Source organism: Nelumbo nucifera, chromosome 5 (genome assembly GCF_055504915.1).
Source record: "Nelumbo nucifera cultivar China Antique chromosome 5, China Antique-T2T, whole genome shotgun sequence".
NCBI lineage: Eukaryota > Viridiplantae > Streptophyta > Magnoliopsida > Proteales > Nelumbonaceae > Nelumbo > Nelumbo nucifera.
This window is the reverse complement of record NC_142653.1, coordinates 62759035-62786227: the sequence shown is the minus strand read 5'-3', so window position 1 is coordinate 62786227 and position 27193 is coordinate 62759035. Positions and strand designations below refer to the sequence as shown.

General features: G+C 42.0%; 1 protein-coding gene across 1 annotated transcript in view; it reads right to left on the bottom strand.

The window, feature by feature from the left end:
- Positions 1 to 3027: 3027 nt before the first annotated feature.
- LOC104589037 (MICOS complex subunit MIC10-like) overlaps positions 3028 to 27193 on the bottom strand; it is a 28361-nt gene continuing 4195 nt past the window's right edge. The window contains exons 2-3 of the mRNA XM_010247216.3: positions 17554 to 17693; positions 3028 to 3519 (exon numbers count right to left, since the gene is read on the bottom strand). Of these exons, the coding sequence (XP_010245518.1) occupies positions 3505 to 3519; positions 17554 to 17693 (155 nt within the window). The 3' untranslated portion in view covers positions 3028 to 3504. The remainder of the gene's footprint in view (positions 3520 to 17553; positions 17694 to 27193) is intronic.

Below are 27193 nucleotides of genomic sequence, written 5' to 3'. Positions count from 1 at the left end.
AAAAAGTGTTGGAGCTCCAGGCTTTGTTCAAGTTTCTTATCAACATGTCTGGTTGGTATTGACCCGATGCTCATACTACGTTAATTCTTCCCCCTTGGGCATGAGCTAGGAGGGGATCGGTTTCTACCAACGTAGGGTTTCGCTTCACAAATTCATCCAATTTTACTTTTTGGTCCAATTCATGTGTGGCCAGGATTTGATCTGGCCGACGCCATGTGGCGTAATCTGAGGTCCGCCAAGTATCCCTACATCAATTAGGAAACTCTTTTTAGGATTATAGGACTTCAGATTATAAGATAAAGTATAGGAGAATTTGAGAGACATTAACATCAAGCATTGTTCTTCCAAACCCTAGTTTGACCGAGGTTGAAAGGGGACATTCTTTTCTTTTCTCTCTGAATTTTTCAAGCAGAAATACAGACCTTTTGAGTGATCAACTTCTGCATTCAACAAGACAATTGAAATGCGCATCAATTCACACTATTGACTAGGATCAAATTCTTGCAATTTTGGGTTGTGCTATCTTCAGCTTGGAGTTCAACTTTGAATTCTTGGGCGTGTTACAACAATTTGGGAGTTTGATTTGTGGTATCCAAATTAAGTAACATTATACTCAATCTCTGAAATAAAATATGATGGTATCTTGCAATTTGGGAATTTTCTCATGAAAATTCGATTTCCACCTTTTTTGGGCTGATCAAGATTTGAAATTCCTACCTTTCTACCCAACAAGGTTCAATCTTTTTGGGCTAAGAACATCCCGTTCTTCAAGCTTTTGTTATTCGGAGTATTATTCAGTGTTTACCATGTACTTTTAAGAATAGTTTAACTCCATCTCAGCAACTCACTTTGTATATATTGGGCTTAAAACAACAGGTTTCAACACCTAGGAAGGTGAGACTGGTTTATGTACAACCCACTCAAAGGGAATCCAGGGACAAGTGGATGTGGAGGTTTGATTCGGAGTGGAAGGAATAATATATTGGTTACCTTCTCCTCTTACTATGGTAATGGATTAAATCTATTTAAGTGACTTAGTATTGGTAGCATCTAGTATTGGTGGGCAACGAGTAAAGCCAAATGGAGCTATCCTCTAAGAATAGTCTCCGAGAGGGTAATAGATTTGCTGCTGCCTGCTGGGTTGGCTAATCTTTCTTGTACATGTCAGTGCAACAAGGTTTTTAACTGCACAGAATTAGTTGCGATTAAGATCTAGAAAATTCTAAAAGGGGGTGTCAATGGACCGGGGACCCGTCTAAACCAAAATCAATTTGGACAGATTGGACAGATCAACAAGACATTGAATTGGACCAATCCAGACTTAATGGTCCAAAGTATATTAAATTGGATTTGACTTGGTCCATCCGTAATGAATTTATATTGAATTGGATCGGATTGAGCCAATATCCGATCCATTGATATAAGATAAGAATATAGGTGTCAATGGACTAAGTTTACATTGGAACCAATCTAATTAAAACGAATTTGAACAGATTGGACGGTCCAGACATTGATTTGGACCGGTCAAAATGGTTTAAAATATTCATTGGATTGGATTGGACCTAATCCATTTGTAATGGACTCATTAAACTGGATTGGATTGGAGTCGTTGGACCAAATCCAGTCCAATTGACACCCCTACCCTCAAGGATAATGCATCATCTAATCCTTTTACCTAGCAATCAAAATATATTGCAATGTGCTTTGACACCCCTACCCTCAAGGATAATGCATCATCTAATCCTTTTACCTAGCAATCAAAATATACTGTAATGTGCTTATCATCATCAATTCATTATATACTTTGGTGTTATAATCAACTACTACATGCATCAACCCATTACTAAATTATTTATTTTGTATTAAATAGTAGTAACCATAGGAAATATATAGTAAACCTAAAAATTATATTTAATTTAGTACTTAATATTACATTTATCAACCAAAACTAGGGGTGGTTTCGAGCCGAGCCGAGCCAAATAATACAAGGCTTGAGCTCGGCTTGCCAAGGAAGTATGAGGCTCGAGCTCGAGCTCAATCTTAGTTCAAGCTAGAACCTTGAGCTCAAGCTCAACTCGAGTCAAAAACTCGTAAGCTCAAGCTCGGCTCGAGCTCGACTTGAGAAAAAATGTTTTATAAAAATAAAAAACATATATAAAAATATTTTTTATTTAATATCTAAAAAAATTATGAATTATAATAATCAGTTATTATTGTATACAAAAATATTATTATTATTCAAGCTCGGCTTGATTAATAAACGAGCCTGAAAATTGGGCTCAAGCTCAGCTTGAAGTTTCGTTGAAACCGAGCCAAGCTGAGCTCGAGTAGCTCATAAAGAGCTCGACTCATGACCACCCCTAACCAAAACACAACATACGCAAATGCAATCATTAAAGTCAGAGTCAATTATATTTTAGTTATATTTCGCTCTATAAACCATCAAAACATTATGTCAATCAACTATATAAGTTAAATGCATAAACCATTAATTTGGTATTATTTATTGCAATTTTAATTAAGAATTAATAATGATTATATATAATATTGAATACATAAAAATTAGAATGATAAAATTCATAAATCTAACGCAGAAAGTTATCACATTTATATTCAAAATTTCAAAACCAACTATTGAATTTTAAACAATAAAAATTGCTAAATTAATTGTTTTAGCATATTTAAATGAAATTCAGTCCAAACGGTCAAACCTCTTAATAATACGCTAAATGATAACTTCCTGCAAATTACACGCGTTAAATATTTAATGTTTTAAGCAATATAACATGTTCATATTCTTAAATTACATTATTAAGTAGTAATTATAAATGCAAGTTTTAATTAAAAAATAGCTTAGATGCATGAGAAATAATGACAGAGTAATTATACCTTGCATGGATTTTTTTTTTTTCTTTTGAAAGGGAGAGGGGTCGTGTCTGGATGGTGTTAGAAGGATTAAAACACTAAAACACCCTAAAAATTAAACCAACGTCCATTCACAAGCATGTGATGCATGATACACGCTCATTGACAAAATTTCAACCAACTTCCATTCACAAGAATGTGATACATAGAGATACACTCATTGATACCGTGTCGATGCTAAATAACTTTTTCGAAACTCCTATTTTCCTATTATGCCAAGTGTCTGTTATTCTAGATCTAATACGTATTGGACCGTTTTAACAAAAAAAATACAATTGGACTGTATAGGCCGATATATGTATCGATGGCTCAATGCTTTAAAACTTGCGTAAAATACCCCAAAATGCATTCTAAATTTGGGGCGCTTAACTTGGACATTCAGGATACAGTTTTGTTTTTTCCCTTTAAAAGAGGGCTAGGGTATGTAAGACCTTTCTAGGCATATTCAGTGACGGTTGACCCATCAGGGTACCCGGACAGAACCCATTAAAAAATCCGACATTCTCAAGATGAACAAAATAAAACTACATGAATTGACAAACGCCGACAGCTCTGGAGTTACTCCACCAGCCTCTTATCTCAGTCCTGTTCGTGCTGGAAGGAAGAAAGCAACGATTAATAACCCGTGTTCATAAATCATCCACAAACACAAATATCAAGTGCATTTCTGGTTGCTTTAAAAATATCCAGTCAATCGACTCCGTTAAATTTGTGAGCTTGGTGGTTGTAATAATTCAACAGCAGAGTTTATATGTTTTCATACGCATAAGTTATTTATCAAGGAACAAGAGAGAAATGCAATATACACTAAAGTTAAGAAAGCAACATGCCCAGGATGGACTCCTACCGAGCACCAAGAAAACTAATAATCACCATGACAAACAAGCTGACAATTGATCAAGGCAAAGACCCACAATAAAAACTGGATGAGCGATAATGGCCATCCTGCAATTGAATCAATGGCAATTTGCACTGCAACACCTAGATACTATCCCTCTAGATCAAGCAGAGAGAGTAATTGCATCACAGTTAAGCTCAGAGAGAGAGAGAGAGAGAGAGAGAGAGAGAAGGAAATAAGCCAATATGGGAGACAAAAAAGTAGGGCTTTTAACCCATTACTATTATTTATAATGAAAACTGAAAGGGAAAAAAAATACCCATCTCACATAATGCTTAATTTCTCTCAAGTTGAGCCTAACTGTTGAATCATGACCTTGCTTGAGCAACTAACTTAGACCAATGATTAAAATATCTACACACACCGATACTCATGTTGGGAATTATCCATTTCAACATAGCCACCACACACCTCCCCTATCTATTTCACCACACCTCCAAAAATGAAGTGGTAGACCAAATATGTTAACCCAATATAAATTCCTGACGATCGAATTCCAGCCTTACTTGCACAAGTCCAAACAAGGTGGAGAATATTGCCCTTAACATTCCTATCACCAGAGTCCAGACCCTTCTCACCTCTTCCTTGTTGAGGAAAACAAATAATAGTCATGATTCTAGTACCTTCCTTGTCCTCACTCCAACCTCTAGCATCCATCTCCTCTTAGCCCAAGCCTGAAGCTACTCAGTCGATAGTTTTGAAGTGGTGTTCCCTACCAAGCATGCCTTTAAGAGAGCCTTCTTTCACTTCCTTCTCTATTCACCTCCACACACCACTGGTTCAAGCTCATTCTCCATTTCACATCTTCCTCTGTCATCCATTCCACTCTTCTAACTCAGTGAAGGAGATCTTCCGTCCTTTTCCTTCCCCTTGTTTAGACAGTACTGTGTTCCAGCCAACCTGGGCATTGTCTGCTCTTTGCCCACTACTTGAACCAATATAACCTGCACCTCTCTGGCCTCTGAAACCCTACAAAATCACAGACCATCTCATCTCCTTGTTAGCTTTCTCTCAGACCTCCACCAGTTCTGTCCCTTACCCTAACAGGCTCGCATCTTCACCTCAGACAACCCTGAAACCTGAATCACCGCCATCAATAGCTTTTACCATGTCACCATTTTTTTGGATCAGAAACACAGAAAAAGATTTCATTAATTAAAAGAAATCAGGATTACAACAAGTTGTGAAAGAAACCAGCTTTAGGAGCTATCCCAATACAAATTACACTTGAGCCCAAAACATATGTGCTCTATGTACCCCTTGTTTGGCTAGGCTATCTACCAAGCTGTTAGCAGTTCTCACCCATCTCACTCGGATTGACATATCCTGTGACAGCCATTTGAATTTCCAAAATCATTCCTCGAATGCCAAGCCAGTCCCTCCCCCTTACCCAGCCACTTAAACCACAGTTTTCAAATCTCCCTCAATAATCAACCTACTAATATCCAGTTCTTTTGCCTTCTCAACCCCATAAACTGCAGCAAAAAACTGTCTTGCCACATCACCTTGCTCCACATGGCATGAGTATAAAGCAATTATATTCCCCTCTTCATTCCTAGTGGCCTCCCCATACCTGAGGGGCCCAGATTACCCAAACAGCTCCCATCAAAATTCAGTTTCTTCCAGCCAATTATTGGAGGAGACCAAGCCTCAACAGATCTTTGTCTTGTAGTTGAGGATGCAGCAATAACACCCCAAGCTCTGAAGAAATCTTCAATCTTGAAATTTGAGAACAGCTTCAGACTCTTTGCCTAATGTGCCACCCTCAAGGTAATTGTTTCTACCAAAGCTTCCTTTTCTTCACAAATTCTTGCATTTCTTTCCTCCCATACAGTGCAAGGTAGTGCTGCTCTAGTGCATCTCCACAAAGTCCCACCCCTCTTTTTTTGTACAGCTAATGCCAATAGGGTTAAACAGACCATGAAACACCAATTTGGTTTTTTTCCTTGGAGTAAATCAAAGGTGTTTATGTAACCATGAAACACTTCCCAACAGAAAGCACTGATTTTAGAGGTGGCTACCAAAGAATGTAAGGACTTACAAGAGAACAACCCATTAGAGTTAGAACCCCAGACTCTAGAATCCGAACCACCTTCACTGAAGAAAACTGAATTCAACAAGCTCAAATGTTCAGTCACCAATAGAAAGTTCAGATTCTCTAAGGTTCCTAATGAAGCTAAAATTCCAGTTCAGTCCTGAAGAAAGGTGATGCTGGTCTAGGAAGTTAGAAATAGGCTTACCTTTAAACCTGGAAAGGGCAAAAAGAGAAGGAAACCTGTCACCTAAAGGAGTATCCCTGATCCACACATCCTCCTAGAACCTGATTTTCTGACCAGATGCCAAATCATACCTGATATGGTGTAAGAAGGTAGGAAGAAAATCATGGATGGCCTTCCAGGGGGAGCCAAGGTAGCTCTACGAAGATGCCCATCATCACATCCATTGCTTGATTTGCTATGAATACTTTCCACAACCTTGTGCCATAGCTTCTCACTTTCATTGGGAAATCTCCACAACCATTTGCTGAGTAAAGCCTGATTTTTCAACTTAACATTACCGATTCTCATCCCACCTGGTTTCAATTTCATCACCTTTTCCCATTTAACCAAGTGATCCTTCTTTTTTTCCCTAGGCTCCCAAAGAAAATCCCTCATGGTTTTTGCAACTTTTCTCACTATCTCCTGTGGCATTCTAAACACTAACATGTCACTGGAAGATTTGCTAGGGTAGACTTAATAAGGGTTAATATCTCCCCCCCCCCCCATCGAGATATAGTTCCTCTTCAACCCAACTGATCTCTTCTCAACCCTCTCCACCACTAGGGACCAAAAACTAGCTGATCTAGGGTTATCTCCTAAGGGTAAACCTAAGTATTTCATTGGTCAATCTCCTTTATCACAACCTAGGGAATCTGCCATGCTCCTCAATAGATTCTCTTCAATGATGGTTCCAACCACTAGGCTCTTAGACCAGTTAATCCTCAAGTTTTCCACCCCTTCACTACAGTCTCCATCACAAAAAATTAGAACATTGTCTGCAAACTGCAAGTGAGTGATCAAAATATTATCTCTCCCTACTGACCAGCCCCTAAAAGCTGTAAACAATTTGCTTAGAACTTCAGCAACCAAAGTGAATAGAAAGGGAGAGAGGGGGCCACCCTTAAGTCCATAAAATCCCTCAAAGAAATCACACACCATCCCATTAACAATGATTGAGTAGTGACTAGACTGCAAGAAACCCTTTATCCATCTACACCACAGATATCCAAAACCACACCTCATAATATCAAATAAGAAATTCCAATCCACCAAATCATAGGCTTTCTCCAAGTCCAATTTGATTGCCACTCCCGTTCTCTTCAATCTTTTTTGAGCGTCCACACATTCATTAGCAATAAAAATTTGATCAATGATCCTGCCTATCCTGGACAAACGCCCCTTGAGACTGCAAAATCAAAGGGGGGATCACATTCTTAATCCTTAAAGACAACACTTTTGCTATCTTGTAAATATTGGTGACTAGGCTAATGGGCCTAAAATCACTAGGCCAGATAGCATTGTTCTTCTTTGGGGTCAACGCTAAATAAGTAGAATTCATCCCCGGGCTGATTACCCCTCTTCTATAGAATTCACTAAACACCCTGAGGAGTGTTGGAAGGATTAGAAATCAGGTTTGACAAGGCCAAACCAGGTTTGTTGGCTGGCTGAATTTACAAAAATTTTCTAACCCAACATAGGAACCGATTTCCTGGTAATTTTGAAATCTGAAATTTCTGGATCGATATTGCACTGAACTGGACCAAATTTAAAACCCAAATTAAAATTGATCATACCTTATATGGAGACCACAAAACGCAGCTCCTAGAGTGGTAGTTCACGTCTAAAATCTGTCCCAAAATCGGCCTCCAACTGATTAGAGCTAAAGGCATACACTTATCTAACGAGGAGATCTCCTTAATTATGTCCCATCAATCTTGAAAAAATGCCATTGTGAATCCATTGGGCCCTGGATCTTTTGATCTATTCATAGAGAAAATTGCTTCCTTGATCTCATCCTCTTCAAACCTTCTCTCCAAAAATTGCACTTGCATTGCCCCCAAAGTCTCCCAATCTAACCCTCTAGTCGACCACCTTTCATTTAGAGGCCTTCTATAAATAGACCTGAAATGCTCCGAAAAAGCCTTTGCAATCTCTATCTAGTCTATAACCTCATTTTCCCCACCATTAAAGAGCTAATCAAGCTCTTCCTTCTCCTTCCATTTGCGACGGCATGGAAAAATTTTGGGTTACCATCCCATTCTTTTATCCATTTCTCTCTTGATTTTTGCTTCCAACTTATTTCTTCTCTTAGCAAAGTTTCCCCAAGCTCCTTCTTCAAAGACCACCTCAACTCCCTATCACCCACACCAAGAGAACCCACCACTTCCTTGCTATCAATTACCTCAATTTTGGAAACCAAATCAACTTTTTTCTCCTTCAAGCTTCCAAACTTCTCCCTATTCCACTTTCTAATTTATTTTCGAGCAACTGAAGCTTTTTTAGGAATTTTTGGCCATACCACAATGATGTTTGTTCCAGGCTATTCCACCAAACCTTAACCTTCTCTTTGAAATCTAAATGAGTGAGCCACATGTTTTCAAACCTGAAAGGGATTGGGCCACTCTCACTGCTTCTCTGGAACAAACAAATGGGCCAGTGGTCTGAGGTGATTCTACGTAGATTTCTCCCAGCTAGACCTGTCCAATGTTCTTCCCAATCTAGAGAAACTAGAAACCTATCTATCTTGGACAAAATGGGGTTTTCTTGGAGGTTTGACCAAGTAAAACAAGATTGTCCCAATTGAAAATCTCTCAACTAGAATTCCTCAATAAAGGAATTAAACTTCCTTATGCTTGATGTAACCCTTTGCCTTCCTCCAATTGACCCACCCACAAATCTTATAACATTGAAATCTCCCCCAATACACCAAGGCCCTTCCCATAGACCCGTAATATCCCCTAGCTCTTCCCATAGGTTACTCCTTTCTCTATAAGAAGTTGGCCCATAGACATTTGTGAGAACCCATTCAAACCCATCTTGCAAGTTCGTTAACCTGATAGACACTGAGAATTTAACCACTAACTTTTCCATACATTGAACCGCCTCTTCTTTCCAGATTGTTATTATTCCCCCCAAAGCACCCCAAGAAAGAGTTAAACTCCAATTTATATTCCTCTCCCCAAATGCTTCTCATCCATTTCCTATCAACCACCTGAATTTTTATTCTTGGATCAGCACAAAATCTGGTCTTTCCTTCCTCAAAACCTCTTTAACTGCTCTCTTTTTCGTGGCACTCCCAATCCCCTTTCCATTCCAATTGATGATCTTCAAAATCACAACAAGAACTGACCCTAATCACCCCCCCATAATCCCCCCTTCCTCCTACCTCCTCTAGCACTGAACTCCTTATCTCCTTCCACATTATTAATAAGTTTCTCCACTTCATTCAATTTTCTTCTCCTCTTGCCTCCCTTATTTTTGGCCAATTTATTTTGAGGTTTCCCTTAACTTTCTCCATTTTCAAACCCACCTTGTCGGCCAGATCCATCACCGGATCCTTTACATTCTGGGTTTCCCCACTTCCTGTATTCCTTTCAACCTCATTGGTTTCTTCCTTCTCTCTCACTTGTCCTTTCCCTAGCTCCTCCCCTCTTGGTCTCTCCTCAGACTAATTCTCTTTTGCAAGCCCTAATTCCCCATCCGAACCCAAAGCCACAACTTCTTCGGTTTCCTACAACCTATTCTCCCTAGTCTCCAGAACAACCAACCCTCCTTCCTTGTCTTCCACTAGTACCTTATCAGGAAGTTCTTCTCCTAAACATTCATCTAACTCCTTTTCTATAGGCACTTCCAATCCAAAAGCATATCAGTGTCATGGATGGGAGCTGAAATATCTGTAGAACCAAAAGAAGAAGGATTAGTACCAAAACCTAAACCCACAGAGTTAGAGAGGTTACTGGAGTTTGATAGAGGGGAAGACCATGGTTGTCAGGGCACCTAGTAGGTGATGGAATCTGAAAGCATAAATTCTAAAGATCCCTACTTCTCCTAAACTACTTTATTGGTTTTTTGTACTAACCAACATACCAATATACTACCTGTTAGCAATAAAACCATTCAAATGAGTAACTAACTATAAATTTCATATAAAAACATAAAAATGGCATCACAAACACATCGCAAAAGTACAGGAAAAAATTTAGAAAGTTGAGGTGCAGCCTTGTTGCAGAAGTAGAAGGGGGCGGAGCCCCAGTTTTGTTCCCAAAAGTATTTAAACAAAACTAAGAAAATAAAAGAGTAATAGGACCATTTGAAGGAGGACGCGCTGGAGCCCTTGTTTTGTTCCAAACAATACTTCTTAAAAAAATGTAAAAAAAATATAGGAGCACAAGACGACTTAAAGAAGAAGAAGAAGATAAACTTACCTGGAGGTCCTGGACGACTTGGTCAGTCTTCTCTGTCTTCTCTTCTCAGTAGTCGGACTTTTCTATCTTCTCTTCTCAGTCGTCAGTCTTAACAATGGAAACTCTTCTCAGTCATCGATCTCTCTGTCTTCTCTTCTCACTCGCCAGTCTTTTTTTTATCAATAACAGATTCATTTCATTAATGAAAAATGAAGGAAAAGTACAATGGTAGGGGAGATAAACTTTGTTAACTCCCCCAAGGAAAATGAAAGATTACAAATTAGCCCAGAACAACTGATTTCTTCCCACCCCTTGTTTGGCCAGTGCATCTGCAAAGGAATTGTAATTTCACTGTCATATCACAAGTCAACCTCTTGAAAGTTCTTTTTACATTCAGGTAGCTCCACATGCTCCTCTCCTCCTTTTGTAGCCAATCTAATGCTAGCTTCGAGTCTCCCTCAATTATTAACCTTTCTACATTAAGCTCCTTAGCCTTTTTGGCACCTTCCAAGACAACCAAAACTTCAGTTCGAAGTGAATCTCCTTCCCCAACTGAGCCTGAAAATGTAGCAATAATTTCACCAATCTCATTCCTAAAAACCTCTCCAATGCCTGAAGGGCCAGGGTTCCCTTCACTGCTTCCATCAAATTTCAGCTTTATAAAGCCGGGATCTGGAGGAGTCCATTGAGGTAAAGTGACAATCTTGTCAGGAGCTGAACAGGCCACTTCCTTCCAGTTGTTCAACAAGGCTGAAGTGGTTATGTCTTCAAATAACTTCAGAGATTTCACCCAATATATTACCCTTGTCGTAATTACTTCAATTGTTGCCTCTTTGGATCTTTCCTTATCAGCAAAAGTTCTTTGATTTCTTTCCTCCCAAACTGTCCAACATACTACAGCCCTTGTATATCTCCATAAATCCTTCCCACTTTTCTTTGTACAGCTACCCGTGGCAGGACCAAAAAGGCTTTGAACATTTGGTGGAGGAATCCATCTATAACCAAACAAAGAGAAACCATTCCCAAACAGAAGAGACAAAAGGACAGGAAATTAGTAAGTGAAAGCAGGACTCACCATCAGCTTTACAGAGAACACACCAGTTAGGAAATAAGCACCAAAAAGGCTTCTTTCTTTGAAGGAGATCCCCAGTGCTAATCCTTCCCAAGGAGGCTTCCCGAAAAAAAGCCCCAACCCTAGGTGGAATCGGTTTACCCCAAACTTCTTTAAAAGGAAAGGTCTGCCCAACAAAATCAGTAACTGTTAAAGCTCTAAAGAAGGAAGCACAGGAAAAAATACTAGAAGAAGAGGGGGTCCAAATACATGAATCCACCTTTTAAGGGTCCAAGCAGACACCTTGCAAGATATGAAGTGACGAAAGGCTGTTTAGATCTGAATCCCTGGTTCCCCTTCTAAAACCCAGAAGACGTACCCAAGACGGCCTTTCGCACCCACAATGGTCATTATGAATTCCAGGTTATGTCGTTCGGACTAACCAATGCGCCTTCTACTTTTCAGTCCATTATGAATGACATATTTAGGCCTTTTCCAAGGCATTTCATACTGGTGTTCTTTGATGACATTCTGGTATACAGCTGTGATTGGTCCACGCAGCATCCTGAAAGAACTCTGGAGGTGTTGCGAGAGAACGGGTTCTATGCCAAATTGAACAAATGCATATTCAGCCAGACCAGAGTCCATTATTTAGGCTATATAGTCACAGAAGGGCAGGTTATGGCCGACCCAAAGACGATTTCCTGTAATCAAGCCTGGCCCACTCCCATTACGGTGAAGGCTCTCAGAGGTTTTCTCAGTCTCACAAGCTATTACAGGCGTTTTATTCCTGGATACGGGTTGATGGCAGCCCCATTAACTCAGCTATTGAAGTGGGACTCCTTTATCTATGGACCCGAAGCTCATCAGGCCTTTGAAAACATGAAGAGGGCCATATCCACACCATCCGTTCTGGCCCTACCAGATTTCAATGAGACTTTTGTGCTAGAGTGTGATGCCTTGGGTACTGGCTTAGGTGCAGTTTTGATGCAAAAAGGGAAGCCCCTTGCCTATTACAGTAAGGCCTTGACAGCCCAGACCCAAAATTATTTTGCTTATGTAAAGGAACTTATGGCTGTTGCCTTGGCCATCCAAAAATGGCGGGCCTATTTATTGGGCCGGCATTTCATCATTAGAACAGACCAGAGGAGACTCAAGTTCTTGTTAGAGCAACGGGTCCACACAGAGGACCAACAAAAATGGATCTCAAAGCTTCTTGGGTATGACTACTCTATTGAATACAGACCTGGGCCCACTAATAAGGCAGCAGATGTCCTCTCCAGGGTAATCGAGTTACATCAATTGACGGGCTCCCAACCCATTCACCCATTATTTGAAGCAATCAGATTGGAAGCCCGTGAGGCACCAGAGTTGGCCCAAATATGGGCCCATTGTCAGCAAGACCCAGCCGCCGTACCAAGATACACCATGAAGGGCCCAGATCTGCTATACAAGGGACGGTACGTGTTGCCTTCCTCCTCCCAACACATTACTGCTCTCTTACAACTATTTCATGACTCACCACAAGGGGAGCAGTCTGGAGTACTAAGGACTTATAAACGGTTGTCCTCACACTACTATTGGGCTGGTAAGAGAAAGAGGGTCCAACAATATGTGGCTGCTTGTTCCATTTGCCAGTAGCAGAAGTATGATTCCCAAGAACCTCCCGGATTGATGCAGCCTCTCAAAATACCCACACAGGTGTGGGAAGAAATCTCTATGGACTTCATTACGGGGTTGCCCAAGTCCAACAGACATTTAGTTATAATGGTGGTCGTTGATCGCCTTACCAAGTATGCGCACTTCTCAGCACTTCCACACCCTTACACAGCTGCAATGGTTGCTGAAGTTTTTATTAGAGATGTGGCCAAGTTACATGGAACTCCCAAGTCGATTGTTTCGGATTGGGATCCAGCCTTCCTTAGAGAGTCTTGGAGGGAGTATTTCTGACTCCAGGGGACTAAGCTATATCGGTCCACCAGCTATCATCCACAATCCGACAACCAAACTGAGGTGGTAAATAAGTGCTTGGAGACATATTTGAGATGTTTTACAGGGGATAGACCACGACAATGGGTCCAGTAGTTACCTTGGGCCGAGTATTGGTACAACTCTATTTACCAAGGGGCAACAGCCATGACTCCCTTCAAGGTCGTGTATGGAAGGGATCCCCCCGCCATTCTTCCATACGAAGTGGGGTCCACCAGTGTGGCTGCCATGGAGACACAATTGATCAACAAAGATGAAGTGCTACAGGAGCTTAAGTTCAACCTGAACCGAGCCCAACAAAGGATGAAGCGTTACTATGACAAGAAGCATCGAGAGATGGAGTATCAGGTCGGGGAATATGTTTACCTGAAGCTTCAACACTTCCGTCAAGTCTCAGTCACAATGAGGGCCTGGCCAAAATTGGGGCCCCATTACTTCGGCCCTTACAAGGTTTTGGAAAGAATTGGTCAGGTTGCTTATAAATTGGAGCTTCCCCCCACCACCCACCTTCACCCAATCTTCCATGAATCCTTGCTCAAGAAATGCACCAGTCCACAGTCCATCGTCAGCCCAACATTACCCACATTCACTGATGCTGGAGGTCTAGTTATTAAGCATCAGTGGTCTAGTTACTAAGCCCAAAAGCATTACGGACTTCAGGTGGATTAAGAAAGGGAAGTGGGTCATCCAGGAGGCTCTAGTAGAGTGGGATGGGCTACCTACAACAGATGCCACTTGGGAGCTTTATTGAGAGTTGCAAACTCAGTTCTCCAATCTCAGCCTCGAGGCCAAGGTCGCTCTGAAAGAGGGAGGAGATGATGAGAACCCAAGGACCGGCCCAAGCCTAGCCTGTTATGCTAATAGCCCATGACCACCGTTTACGGTGGTTTACACACGAAAGAAGAACCCTCGTCCTACATCAGAGCATATCCAGACCACAAACGAGAGAATCACAACCAACTCTATGATCAAAGAAATCGTAACCAACTAAGTTGTTAGAATTTGCAGTGTAACGGCCAACTACAATTATATGTCGGTTTCCCCTCGAAGGAACCCTTAGGTAGGCAGTACCCTATCATAATATGAAAACCATATTGACATTAGGTGAGGCGACCTCTAAAAGTCACCTAGTCGTCTTGACAACTATGGGGCAGACAAAGCAAGCATCGGAGTAGAAGAAGCTTCAATATCCCAGCTTTGTCATTGACTCACCACACCCCTGTTCTCAATTCTAACATCTTGGGAAGGTACCAAAATTGTAGTCGAATTAACCAAATCTGGAGCTTTTCCCCCTACCAACAAATTCTCTACAATTTCCCAGTTCCCCTACCGAAACACCAACTGCTTGTCTTGTCTTTGTAGCTCGTTTAGCCTGTAATCCTTATCCCTTTGGAAATATCTATTCCTCTCCTGACTCGTAGGAAGGTTCTTTAATCCGCTCCCTGGGAATAGCCACACTTCACCTTCTAAGTCTTTTGTTGAGTGGAGATGGCCCCCACTTTGTAGGCCCAAGTTGAAATCGGCGGCAACCTTTCCTTCATCAAAGAGAGGAGCTAATTGAAGGTCATCCTCGTTCTCCAAACAGATCTGAACTGTGCCTTTAACGCTACCAATGCTTGACTCGTCTTCAGAGGACAGGTCATCACTAGAATCTTCACAATCAACCTACCGATCATCTTCTTCCACTTCCTTCCATTCTGTTTTGGCCCCGTCATAGCAAGGATTAGGTTTGTATCGCTTCGCCCAATTCAGCTTGGAGGAAGACACTTCTATTTAATTGTCAAAGATCAAAGGGGATGACGATAAACCGAATCTATTGTCCCCCAACCACTCACAAACACGCCTGCACGTGCCCAATAAGACAGCACATGGGGTGTTCTTAACATGCGAATGAGTTTGGCGGTTCGAACCCAGTTCAGCTGTTGTCACTTCTTTAGACCCTTTTCTTAATGCTTCCACATAGGATGACCCACCTCTCAGTTCATCCAGCCCCTTAAATTCAAAAAATTTTGAATACTCAACTTTAAAGGCAAGTTGAAGCCGAGCGAAATTCTATTCGACTGTCCTCCTTCCAAAAAAGGGGCAATAGGTGATTTAAAAGAATCCCCTTCCATTAGTCCACTTGGCACCCAACTTGACACCTCATCATCATCTTCTTCCTCCCTACTTTTCTCCCACAGCAACAATTCAGCTTCCAGCACTAACCAAGCTCTTTGCCAGCGCCCTTCAGAGAAAATCTCCATTGACCTTGGAATCTGATCTGGTTTGGGGCATTTCACTTTGATCCTGGCCGCTCTGAGGGATGAGGTGTTCATCGCTACCAGCGATCCCCCACAGAGAGACACCACTTGGGAGAAAATCTCTTGCTTCCATAGATTGAACAGGAGCCCTACCAACTTTATTTGCAGCACTTCTTCCTCCCATTCGAGCTCATTGCAAGACGGATTCCAGTTCTCCAGCATCGCCCAACCTTTGCGAGTCTGTGCTCTGGTCGCTTCCTCAAACAGCAAACCTGCAACCAAGGTCAACAATAGCTGCTGTCCACCCAAACAGAACCAAGATAGCCCTTTCTACTGCAGGGAACACCTTCATAATGTCATCAAGTACTCCGCTCCAATCGCCCACCCTCTTTTCTAATCTTAGTACCTTCCTTTTCCCCCAGTCCTCCAAACCTCCTTCTAACAGTAACTTTGGGCAAGCAATAGCTGCAGTCACTCCTCTGGTCTCTTCTACCCTCTCCTCCCCATAATGTGAAAAAGAGATATTTTTTGAAGCTGAAGTTTCGTGAACAGTAACAGGACTGTTCGATTTCCTTTCAAGCAACCATCTCCTATGTTCGAAGTCTTCTAAAGCTTCAGCAACTTGAATCCAGCCTTGCTTAGCCTTCGCTCCAGGGATGCAAACTACTTGCTTTTTGCCATTCCCAAAGATTTCAGTTAACTGGACGAAGGCACCCCTGTTATTGAATTTCTTCTCCACCGAGAACCTTTTCTTGGATAGGACCAGCTCTCCCTTCCACCCAGCCTTAGTGATGGCATAGATTGTGCCATTGAGGAAACCTCTGAACCAACTCACCCCCTCCCTGCCTAGAACTATCAACGACCTCTTATCTTCTCTGATTTTAACTGCTGAGCCTCCACCGATTTCTTCACGGATAAATCTCTTCTTTTCCACAAGCAGCACTCTTCTCCACCTCGTCACTGGCAAAAAATTCTCCTCCAGCTTCTCTCCTCTTGGTCACTCCTCCATCACCTCCTCCACTTTACCATGTCACCATCATTACCACATAGCCGTCATTACCTAAAACCCACTTTAGAGAAAAGACTCAAAGAGGCTTCCAGGATTAAATAAGTTTTACCAGAGACAAACATGAAGACTTTATGGGTATTCATACCATAGTGTGTTGTTTTACAATTGGCACTGGAACACACGACAGTTAAAAGTGTTCTTTGGCAAGGTTTGTGGTTCTAGAACCACAAATTGCTGGTTCTAGACCCAGCAATCCTCCCGCCTTCTGAATACTTAAATTTATGTGTTTCAGACCCAGAAACTTGAAAATATCATTTTCTTTTTGCTTATATAGCATGATTTCATCAAATATGGTAAGACATGATAATGATTATTATTTTGGAGTGGGGCCTAATGCTTTTTCAACCATACCACAGGCTGTAAAAACACTCTTTGAAGTTGCATGGTTCAAAACACAACCATACCACAGGATAAATACCCTCAAGTGATACCAATAGTTCAAAACAACAATTCTCAATCACACCACACCTGATTTTGAAAACAACTGAACCCCACCTTAGTCTGCACATTCAAATGTGGGCATGTATTTTAAAATCAAGTTTATTAAAACTTAATATTTCAGTATAAGACAGAAAACCAAGCTACTTTTCAGTAAAAAATGGACCTTAATAGATGACCAATAAATTTCTACAAAACGATAAAACAAAACAAAAAAGGGCCATCACCCACTGATGGTCCCAGCTATCAAATGTTTTGGGAGGGGTGGACTGGTTAAGGACCTAACCTATGCCAATTTCTTGCATGAAGTAGTCACTCTCAGGCTCAAACCCATTTTATCATACTTGCCAGCCTAAGGTCTTACCATTGCACCAATCAATGGCCCTATTACAAATTACAATACAAGATGGCACAAAAAATGCAGATAGAAAGCTAACCGGTATCTGCAAAACTTTTGTTTAAGTATTGTAACAAAATGGTACAAATTAATCCTAACATTACCTGCACAGTAGCAGCCTCTAAAATTATAGGAGACACCAACGTTGGTGAACCTTCCAATTTATGACAACATTCGTTGTATGCTGATCCAATACCCACTCCAGCACCAAAAGCTACAGATGCCCATCGTGTGACAGGATTCCCTGATTTGAGAAGCAAGAATAAATTAATTAGCATACCATAGTACCTGTTGTAGCAGATTTATAAGATTTTGAAATCTATGAGGACTTTACACCAAGGGTTTAAAGCTAACTAGGTCATTAAACTTTGAAGACATCTTGGTGGAAGGCAATTCATGCATAACTTTGAATTGCCTATCAAATAATAATGCAGGCCTATGGAGCTACAGCAACATTCTATGGGATAAAAGAAAAATGAAAGGAGTTAAGATCTCAAGCTCAATGGACACCCAAGGAGGCATATAGTTATTGGGTAGTGACAAATAGAGAGTAAGAGACTTGGGCAGCCAGTTTGTGTTGATAAAAAGTGTATATGGGATTAGGATGGTAGTTGGGGCTACTGGGTCTCAATGGGACGTGTTGAGCTCCTGGCCCAAGTGACGGCCCTGTTAGATAGTGTATGCCCTTAACTCTAATCAAATTGATGTACATGAACAATTATTTGTAAATGAATAAAATACATTATTGTTTCATATTTATATTGGTATATTTTTTGTGTATTACCCCTTAAACTGGACACTTATGAGACTCGTGTTAGTTTAGAATGTTATCAGCCATTGGAAAGACTTTGAGAGTTTATCTTGACAAGACTGACATTGGTGTGCTGCCAAATAGTTGGAGCAGCTTGTCACAGCTGCTAGGGTTAGATCCAAAGCACAAACAATGGTTGTTTGGAAGAAACACTGAACCCGAACCAATTTCCAATTATGCCCTAGACCTTGGAGATAGATGGGCAAAACTGGAAAGTTGCACATAACCCCAAACCTGATTATAATACTACTAAGTAGTGGACTAGACTGCCTTTGATGTGCCAACCAATGAGATCCATCAAGGGTCAAATATCTGGGCATGTTAGGACAATTTGGGAAATTACTTGAGTGGGTGATCATAGTGATAAGATCAACCCCTTTGTCAGACAAAGTGAATATCAGGGTTTACACTCTCTCTAATGGAAACCTAAACTGTCGGCAGTGGATTTCACATGTGTTTGAAATCTAGTTTTGCAAAATATATTTATATATTATATTATTATTTTAACAAAAAGGTTTACAAAAGGTTTTAATATCGGGATGCATCCGAGCAGAGAGTGTGACATTGCACCTTGCAGCCAGGGGAGAAGTCCTTCCCTGTTGGGTAGTGTTCTAACCATTATGGGCCAAGAAATTAAGTATAAGAGACCATTACAAGGCTGATTACCTGATGGGCTTTATCTCACATAAATGCATTATCCGTGTGTCTTCATAGGGTGGCTGAATCCAATGATCATTTAGGTGTAAATGTTGGGCCCAGACTGAGCCCATGTTGATTGGCTTAGGGGTTCACTGCCCTAAGTAATGAATTCAGCCCAATCTCTTTTAGAGGTGGGGCCAAACCCTCATGGATTTGTGTGAGACCTTTGTGGGGTCCCACGCCATACAATATCAGGCTCAAAGTGGCCATGCAACACTTAGGAACGTGACCAAGAGAAATGGGCCTAAGGCCCATTACTAATATGACTAGTTAAGTTGTCAAATGACAACTTGATTTGTGTCAAAACTGGGTATGGATCTGGTATGGAGCACTTATCCTCTTAAGAGGATTATGTTTATCAATTAAGAAAAGAAAAGTTCTGATCCAAATCAAATTTGGATCAACTCCTAATAAGATTAGGAGTTTGCACCATATAGAGATTTGTAGAGAACACTGATGTGGGCCCCACTGCAGTGGTCCCCACTGTGTTTGTAGGACAGCATGTGTAGTTATTTGTTCCAGTTATAGTAGTGTCAGTTTGAGTCAGTTTGTTAATTCGGTTGTTATTTATTTCAGCTTTTATTTACTTTATTTATTATGTAAGTACTAAGGGCAGATGTGTCCTTTCCATTATGTACTAAACATAACCTATAAATAATAAGAAAGTGGCGGCGGCAGATCAGTAAGAATCCGTCCCTCCTTTCAACCACTTGTGTTCTCCTGTTTCTCTTCTATTCTCTCTCCTTTTCTCTCACTTTTCTTCTGTTTTGTAAACCTAAAACCTATTAGGATTCAAGACTGATTACAGTCTTGATCTTCTACTTAGTATCAGAGCCTATCTAGGGCTTCTCATGTGTGTCTAGTCCAGCCGACCACATGAGGACTAGCTAGGGCTGGAAGCTTTGAAGTATTCGGTGGCTGAATCTTGGAGATTACCAGGAGAGGTTCGCAGCAGTTGAAGACTTGTCCCAGCTTGCAAAGAGTTGGTAATCAGGAAGAAGCAGCGAAGGTTAGGGTTCAAGTAACCCTAGAAGACAGTAAACCGAGGTACATAAGTAAGTTTTTTTTATTGAGTTTCAGAGACTGCAATCAGTCGAGATAGGTTGGACCTATCTAGAAGTAGGGGCCGAACTATGTTCAAATTTGTTTCTAGGGTTTGACTTGCCGAACTGTGTTTAAGTCTGTTTCTAGGGTTTGACTGTTGGGCTGAATCCTTTCCCTCTCAGAGGTGATTAGTTTTTAGGGTTTCGTGTTGCCCTACGACAAGTCCCACTTGTGCGGACTGCTTGGAGAGTGCAGCTGAGCACTTATTTCAGACCCACAGTTGAAACCCTAATTTTGCTCTCGCAGCAGTGGGCCCCATAGTAGTGATTTCAGAAAATAGCATCTCAGATTGACAGGCTGCCTGGTACTGTGCATGCCGATTGATTTCAGATCAGATTTGAGTTGATTCCTTGCCTATACTGTGATAGGCGATTGATTTCAGATCAGTTTTGGGTTGGTTTCAGATCAGATTTCGGATCAGATCAGATCATATTTGTGTTGGTTTCGGATCAGTTTTCAGACTTGCTTGTTTGACTCTATTTTCTGGTATAGTGACTCTAACAGTTTGTAGCCACTGAATCTTTATCAAAGATGGAGTTTAAGGGTCAGGGAGAAAGTAGTTTTGGAAACCACAGTTATGGTAGTGTATCTGAAACCGGGTTTCAAATTACAACTATGAGATTTGATGGCTAATGGAGTGGCTGAAATCTTGTGGCTGAGGTCACTACTTGAAGAGTTGGGTATTGACTATGAAAAACCCTTAATGCTGTATTGTGATAATCAGGCAACTATTAATATAGCCCACAACCCAGTGCAGCATGACAGAACTAAAAATATCGCAGTGTGTCTCCTGTACATCACATCTAATATGCAGCTCGCGGATATCCTCACCAAGGCCGTACCAAGGAAGAAGTTAGAGACAGACCTATCCAAGTTGGGAATGATAGATATCCACTCCCAACTTGTGGGGGAGTGTAGAGAACATTGATGTGGGCCCCACTGCAATGGTCCCCACTGTGTTCGTAGGACAGCATGTGTAGTTATTTGTTCCAGTTATAGTAGTGTCAGTTTGAGTCAGTTTGTTAATTCAGTTGTTATTTATTTCAGCTTTTATTTACTTTATTTATTAGTAAGTACTAAACATAACCTATAAATAATAAGAAAGTGGTGGCGGCAGATCAGTAAGAACCCGTCCCTCCTTTCAACCACTTGTATTCTCCTGTTTCTCTTTTATTCTCTCTCATTTTCTCTCACTTTTCTTCTGTTTTGTAAACCTAAAACCTATTAGGATTCAAGACTGATTACAGTCTTGATCTTCTACTAGATTAAAGAGAGAAGTGGGGGTGAACCATTCTTGGACTCTCACTCCACTTTCTTGTTCTCTCCTCTTCTCTCTTGTCTCTCAAGAAACCCTATTTTGACCTAGGCTTTCAAGAACTGATTTCTATCAGTTTTCTTCTGTGTTCTTGCAAGAAAAACATTTAAGAAATTCAGGCTCACTCATTCCACTCAATCCAAGCCAATTGGATAGCAGATTTGCTGAAATCATAGTTGTTGAATCAATTTCTCCCATAGCTGAGCCATATTCAATTGAAGCCCAATTTTGGGACTGATATTGGGCGTGAACTTCCACCTTGGGAGCTGTGATTTATGGTCTTCATATCAAGTATAATCTCCTTTCAATTTGGTTTCGAATCTGCTCCGGTTCAGTGCAAGATTGATCCAGAAAATTCAGTTTTCAAATTCACCGAAAAATCAATTCCCGAAAGGGTTAAAAAAATTTTTGAAACTTCACCAAGCCATTTAGCATGGTTCGTCCATCCATATGATGGATTCTAAACCCTTCCAACAGGCCCAGGACCAGATCATCAGCCAGCTAAAGGTTGAGCCCAACTTGTCATTTGAGGCCCACAAGCAGCCAAGCCCAATGATATCGAAGACACATCAACAGTGAATAGTACCATGCACATGTCTCGTGAATTCCTTGTGAATACTATAAATATTTGAGAATAAAGGAATAAGGCAGACCTAGCTTATTTCATTTCCCTCTTCTTCTTCTATCGTTAGGAGGTTAGGTCTCCCTCGAAGAGACCTCTAGCAGTGGGCAATCCCATCAAAGTGGTATCAGAGCCATTGCAAGCGGCAGCAAGATGATGAACACTAGATCGTCAGCTATGGAAGGTCGCATTGACAAGATCGAAGAACTTCACAAGGTGTTCGGAGAGCTAAAGAAGCTGAAGGACTCCATTTCGGTGGTGGCCAGCCAATACTAGAAGTCGACTCACTTCAACTAGCACGAAGGGGATAGCAAAGGTTCAAGCCATTCCAGCCACTCACACACAGGAGCTAGATTCAGAAGGGAGGCCAAACCGGTGTTTCCCAAGTTTTCAAGTGAGGACCCTATCTCCTAGATATTTAGAGCAAAGAAATTCTTTGAGATATATGAAATCCCTGGGCACCAATGCTTTGATCCATTTTTAAGGGGAGGCCATCCAGTGGCTACAGTGGTACCGATGTTCTAACCCCCAAATTTACAAAGGCCATATGTCACCGTTTTGCACCATCGGGGTTTGAGACCTTTGACGAAGCTCTATCTAGACTAAAACAAGTGCAAACAGTGAGGGAGTATTAGAATGAGTTCGTGAGGTTGGCTTCTAGTGTGGCCTGAATCAGCGCTAGTGGGGGGGGGGCTAAGGGATGAGATCAGATATGAAGTGAAGGCCCTGCAATCGGTTAAGTAGGTTGCTAAGCTGAGCCAGACCGGACCCATCCTCAAGACCCCTCCAACCAAAACTGAACCGATCCCTCCCAAACTGATTGGACCAAATGGTTTACCCTTTAGGCATCTTACCCGGGCAGAGATGCAATCATGTCATGAGAATGGGCTCTGCTAATAACTGCGACGAAAATTTTGGACCCGGGCATCGTTGCAAAAAGCCACAATTATTTCTATTGGAACCAAATGACACCAAGGAAGGGGGTCTCACCGTTGAAGACCGGACCCTAGTGGTGTTGTGGTGGTCGAGGAATATGTAGAGAAGGAACCAGACTCTCTCCATGCTCTGACCAGTTCTTCCTCACCTTGCACCATGAGACTTGGGGCGGTGATTGGGGGTAATCAAGTGGCTATATTAGTGGATATCGTGAGTTCTGAATTTTGTATCAAAATAGTTGGTCGACCAGCTCCACTTAGCAGTGGAACCCGTGCCCCCCTTCTTGATCCATGTGGCCAATGGACAGAAACTAAGTTGTGATGGAATATGCAAAGTTGTGAGGATCAAGGTGCAGGGGCACCAACTTCAAGCCAATCTATATCCACTGGAATTGATGGGGCCCGATGTGATTCTGGGCATCCAATGGCTACGACAATTGGGCCCAGTTACCTGCAATTGGGCCTAACTACGAGAAGAATTGAGACTAACCCTCAAATAGACCACCACTTCTCCCCCCCCCCGGTCATTCTCTATTTGGGAATGGAACCAGTTAGTCCAACCCTTCACAGTCAGCTAGGCCCAATGGGCCTAGGAATGAACCCCACTGAACTTACAAAGGGGGTTACAGACTTACCGAGATGTTTTCCAAGAGCCCACAGGCCTTCCTCCAAAGTGGGACATAGACCATAAGATCCCCCTCATGCCAGGGCTGGGCCAACCAATGTGAAACTATACCGATACCCCCATTTTCAAAAGTTTGAGACCGAGAAAATTGTAACCGACTTGAGGCAAAAGGGAATGATACAGCCCAGCTCCAGCCCTTTTTCCTATCCTGTCCTATTAGTAAAAAAAAAGGATGGCACGTAAAGGTTATGCGTGGATCACCACGTCTTGAACCGCATCACCGTGAAGGACAAATTTCCCACACCAGTGATAGATGAGTTGTTGGATGAATTGGAGGCTGCCACTGTGTTCTCAAAGCTAGATCTGTGTTCCGAACTCATGACGGGCACTACAAATTCCTAGTTATGCCCTTTGGATTAACCAACACACCGTTTACCTTCCAAGCCCTAATGAATGACATATTCCGGCCTTACCTTCAGCAGTTTATCCCCGTATTTTTTTATGACATTTTGGTGTATAGTGATAGTTGGGAATCCCATTTACAACACATGAATATTACTTTGGGGGTTTTAAGGCAACACCAGCTTTATGCTAAGGAAAGAAAATGCCTATTTGGCCAAACTGAGGTGCACTACCTATATTGTCTCTCAAGGTCAAGTTAGAGCTGACCCAACAAGATTGCAGCGGTGATGAACTGGCCTACACCCAATTCCATCTGGGCTCTCAAGGGGTTCCTGGCATGCTGGCAAGCCCATTGCCTACTTCAATAAAGTGCTATCTCCCCAGGCCCAATCAAAATCTACCTATGACAAAGAGTTGATGGCAATTGTCCTCTCAGTATTGAAATGGAAATCCTATCTATTAGGCCAAACCTTTGTAATCCATACAGACCACCAGAGCCTCAAACACCTATTAAAGCAGCCAATGCACAGCCCGGAGCAGCAGAAATGGTTGTATAAGTTGTTGGGGTTTGACTACAAAGTAGAGTACAAGCCTAGCCCAATAAACAAAGCAACGGATGCTCTATCCCACACCCATGAAGTGACCATGTTGAGCGAGTCCAGGCCCAATTTTCCCTTACCATCCAAGCTAAAGGAAGAAGCCCATCAGAATGAAGCCCTTTAGAAGCTTGCTCAAAAACTTAAAATGGACCCCACCACGGCCCCTGGGTTTCGTTTAGTGGGCCCAGATCTCTTTTTTAAGGGTCGTCTAGTAATTGCAGCTCATTCACAGTTCTTTCCGGAGTTGTAGCAGCTATTTCATTGTTCGTCCTTAGGAGGCCATTCTGGAATACTCCGGACCTACCGAAGGGTAAGTCAACATTTGTTTTGGACAGGGATGAAGAAGGTTGTTAGTAGTTTATAGCCCAATGCCCTACTTGCCAATGCAACAAGTATGATAACCAGTCCCCAACCGGATTGTTACAACCTCTTCCAATTCCGGCACAAGTATGGGAGGACATAACCATGGATTTTATGACAACTCTTCCAATATCCATGGGTAAGTCGGTGACAATGGTGATAGTGGACAAGTTGACCAAATACAATCACTTTGTTAGGTTGGCCTGCCCATATATAGCAGCCTAAGTGGCGCACACTTCTTTATAGGAAGTGACCCGTCTTCATGGTACACCCTGTTCCATCTTCCATCTTGATGGATAAGGACCCGACTTTCATGAACCGCTTCTGGGCTGAATATTTTAAGGCCCAAGGGACCCAACCAAACCACACTACTAACTACCACCCCCAAGCAGATGATCAATCCGAAGTTGTAAACCAATGTCTAGAAACCTACTGGAGGTGCTTTACAGGGGAGAAGCCTAAGCAATGGGTACGCTGGTGACCATGGGCCAGGTTGTGGTACAACACCACCTACCACTCATCGCTGGGGATGAGCCCATTTAAAGCATTTTAGGGAAGAGAAGCGCACTTGGTACTACCCTATGAAGTTGGCTCCACATCTTTGGCAGAGGTTGAGGAAGTGCTACAGCAAAGAGATGAAATTTTGAAATCCTTGAAAGAGCACCTGACCCAGGCACAACAGCAGATGAAGGCCTGGCATGACAAGAAGCATAAACCGGTATCATATCAGGTGGGGAAGTTTGTTTATCTAAAACTCCAGCCCTACCGCCAGGTGTCAGTAGCCCACCAAAAGTGGCCTAAGTTTGTACCCATATTTTAAGGCCCAAGGGACCTAGCTAAACCACACTACTAGCTACCACCCCTAAGCAGATGGTCAATCTAAAGTTGTAAACCAATGTCTAGAAACCTACTGGAGGTGCTTTACAAGGGAGAAGCCCAAGCAATGGGTACGCTGGTTACCATGGGACAAGTTGTGGTACAACACCACCTACGACTCATCGCTGGGGATGAACCCATTTAAGGCAGTGTATGGAAGATAACCGCCCTTGATACTACCCTATGAACTTGGCTCCACATCTGTGGCAGAGGTTGAGGAAGTGCTACAGCAAAGAGATGAAATTTTGAAATCCTTGAAAGAGCACCTGACCCGGGCCCAATAGCAGATGAAAGCCCGGTATGACGAAGCACAGACCGGTATCATATCAGGTGGGGAAGTTTGTTTATCTAAAACTCCAGCCCTACTGCCAGTGTCAATAGTCCACCAAAAGTGGCCTAAGTTTGCACCCAGTTTTTTGGGCCAAGTAGGGGAGGTGGCTTACAAATTGGACCTTCCCCCATCCTCTCGCACTCACCTTGTTTTCCACGTCTCCTTGTTTAAGAAAAATGTGATGATGATGGGTGCCTGCACCCTGAACCGAGGGAACACGGTGCTAGTCCCACTTTCCCCCATCCTCCCGCATCCTTTTTTTTTATAAATAACAGAAACTTTTATTAAGAATTGGAGTAAGAAAGTAAGATACAAGAGGAAGGAGCATTAAAATCTCTTAACTCTCCCTAAAAGTATACTTCAAATTACAAAATTGCCCAAAAAAGATTAACTTTTCCCACTCCCTTTTCTTTATCAATATCTTCCCACCCCTTGTTTGGCCAAAGAGTCTACCAAAGAATTGGCACTCCTCTTTGACCACTGAAACTTGATTTCCATGTTTTGAGATACCAGATTAACTTTCTTTTTCTCATTTGAGTACTTCCACAAACTAAACTCTTCCTTTGTAACCAACTAATAGCCAGCCTAGAATCACCTTCCACCATCAATTTTCTGATATTCAGCTGCTGGGCTCTTTTAACCCCTTCCAAGACTGCCAACATTTCAGCTATCAGAGAATCCCCCCATCCAATAGGATCTGAATACATGGCAATAATTTGACCCTCTTCAGCCCTGAACACTCCACCTATACCTGAAGGACCTGGATTTCCTTCGCTACTTCCATCAAAGTTCAATTTTCCAACATCCTTCCCCAGCAAAAGAAGATCTTCTCTGTATCTCTTCCTTGATCCTTTCTACTCACATCCTCCAATTCTTTAGGTTTGTATATACCAGTGTTTTAAAAAGCATGGGAGGCGTACGCCTGGAGGTGCGCCTCCAAGCGAGGCGCTCCCAAAATGCCCTGAGGCTTATGCCAGAGGCGCTGACACCTCTGAGGCATACGCCTCATGCACTTTTTTCATGAAGCTGCTAGAGGCATACGCCTCATGCGCCTCATGCACATCT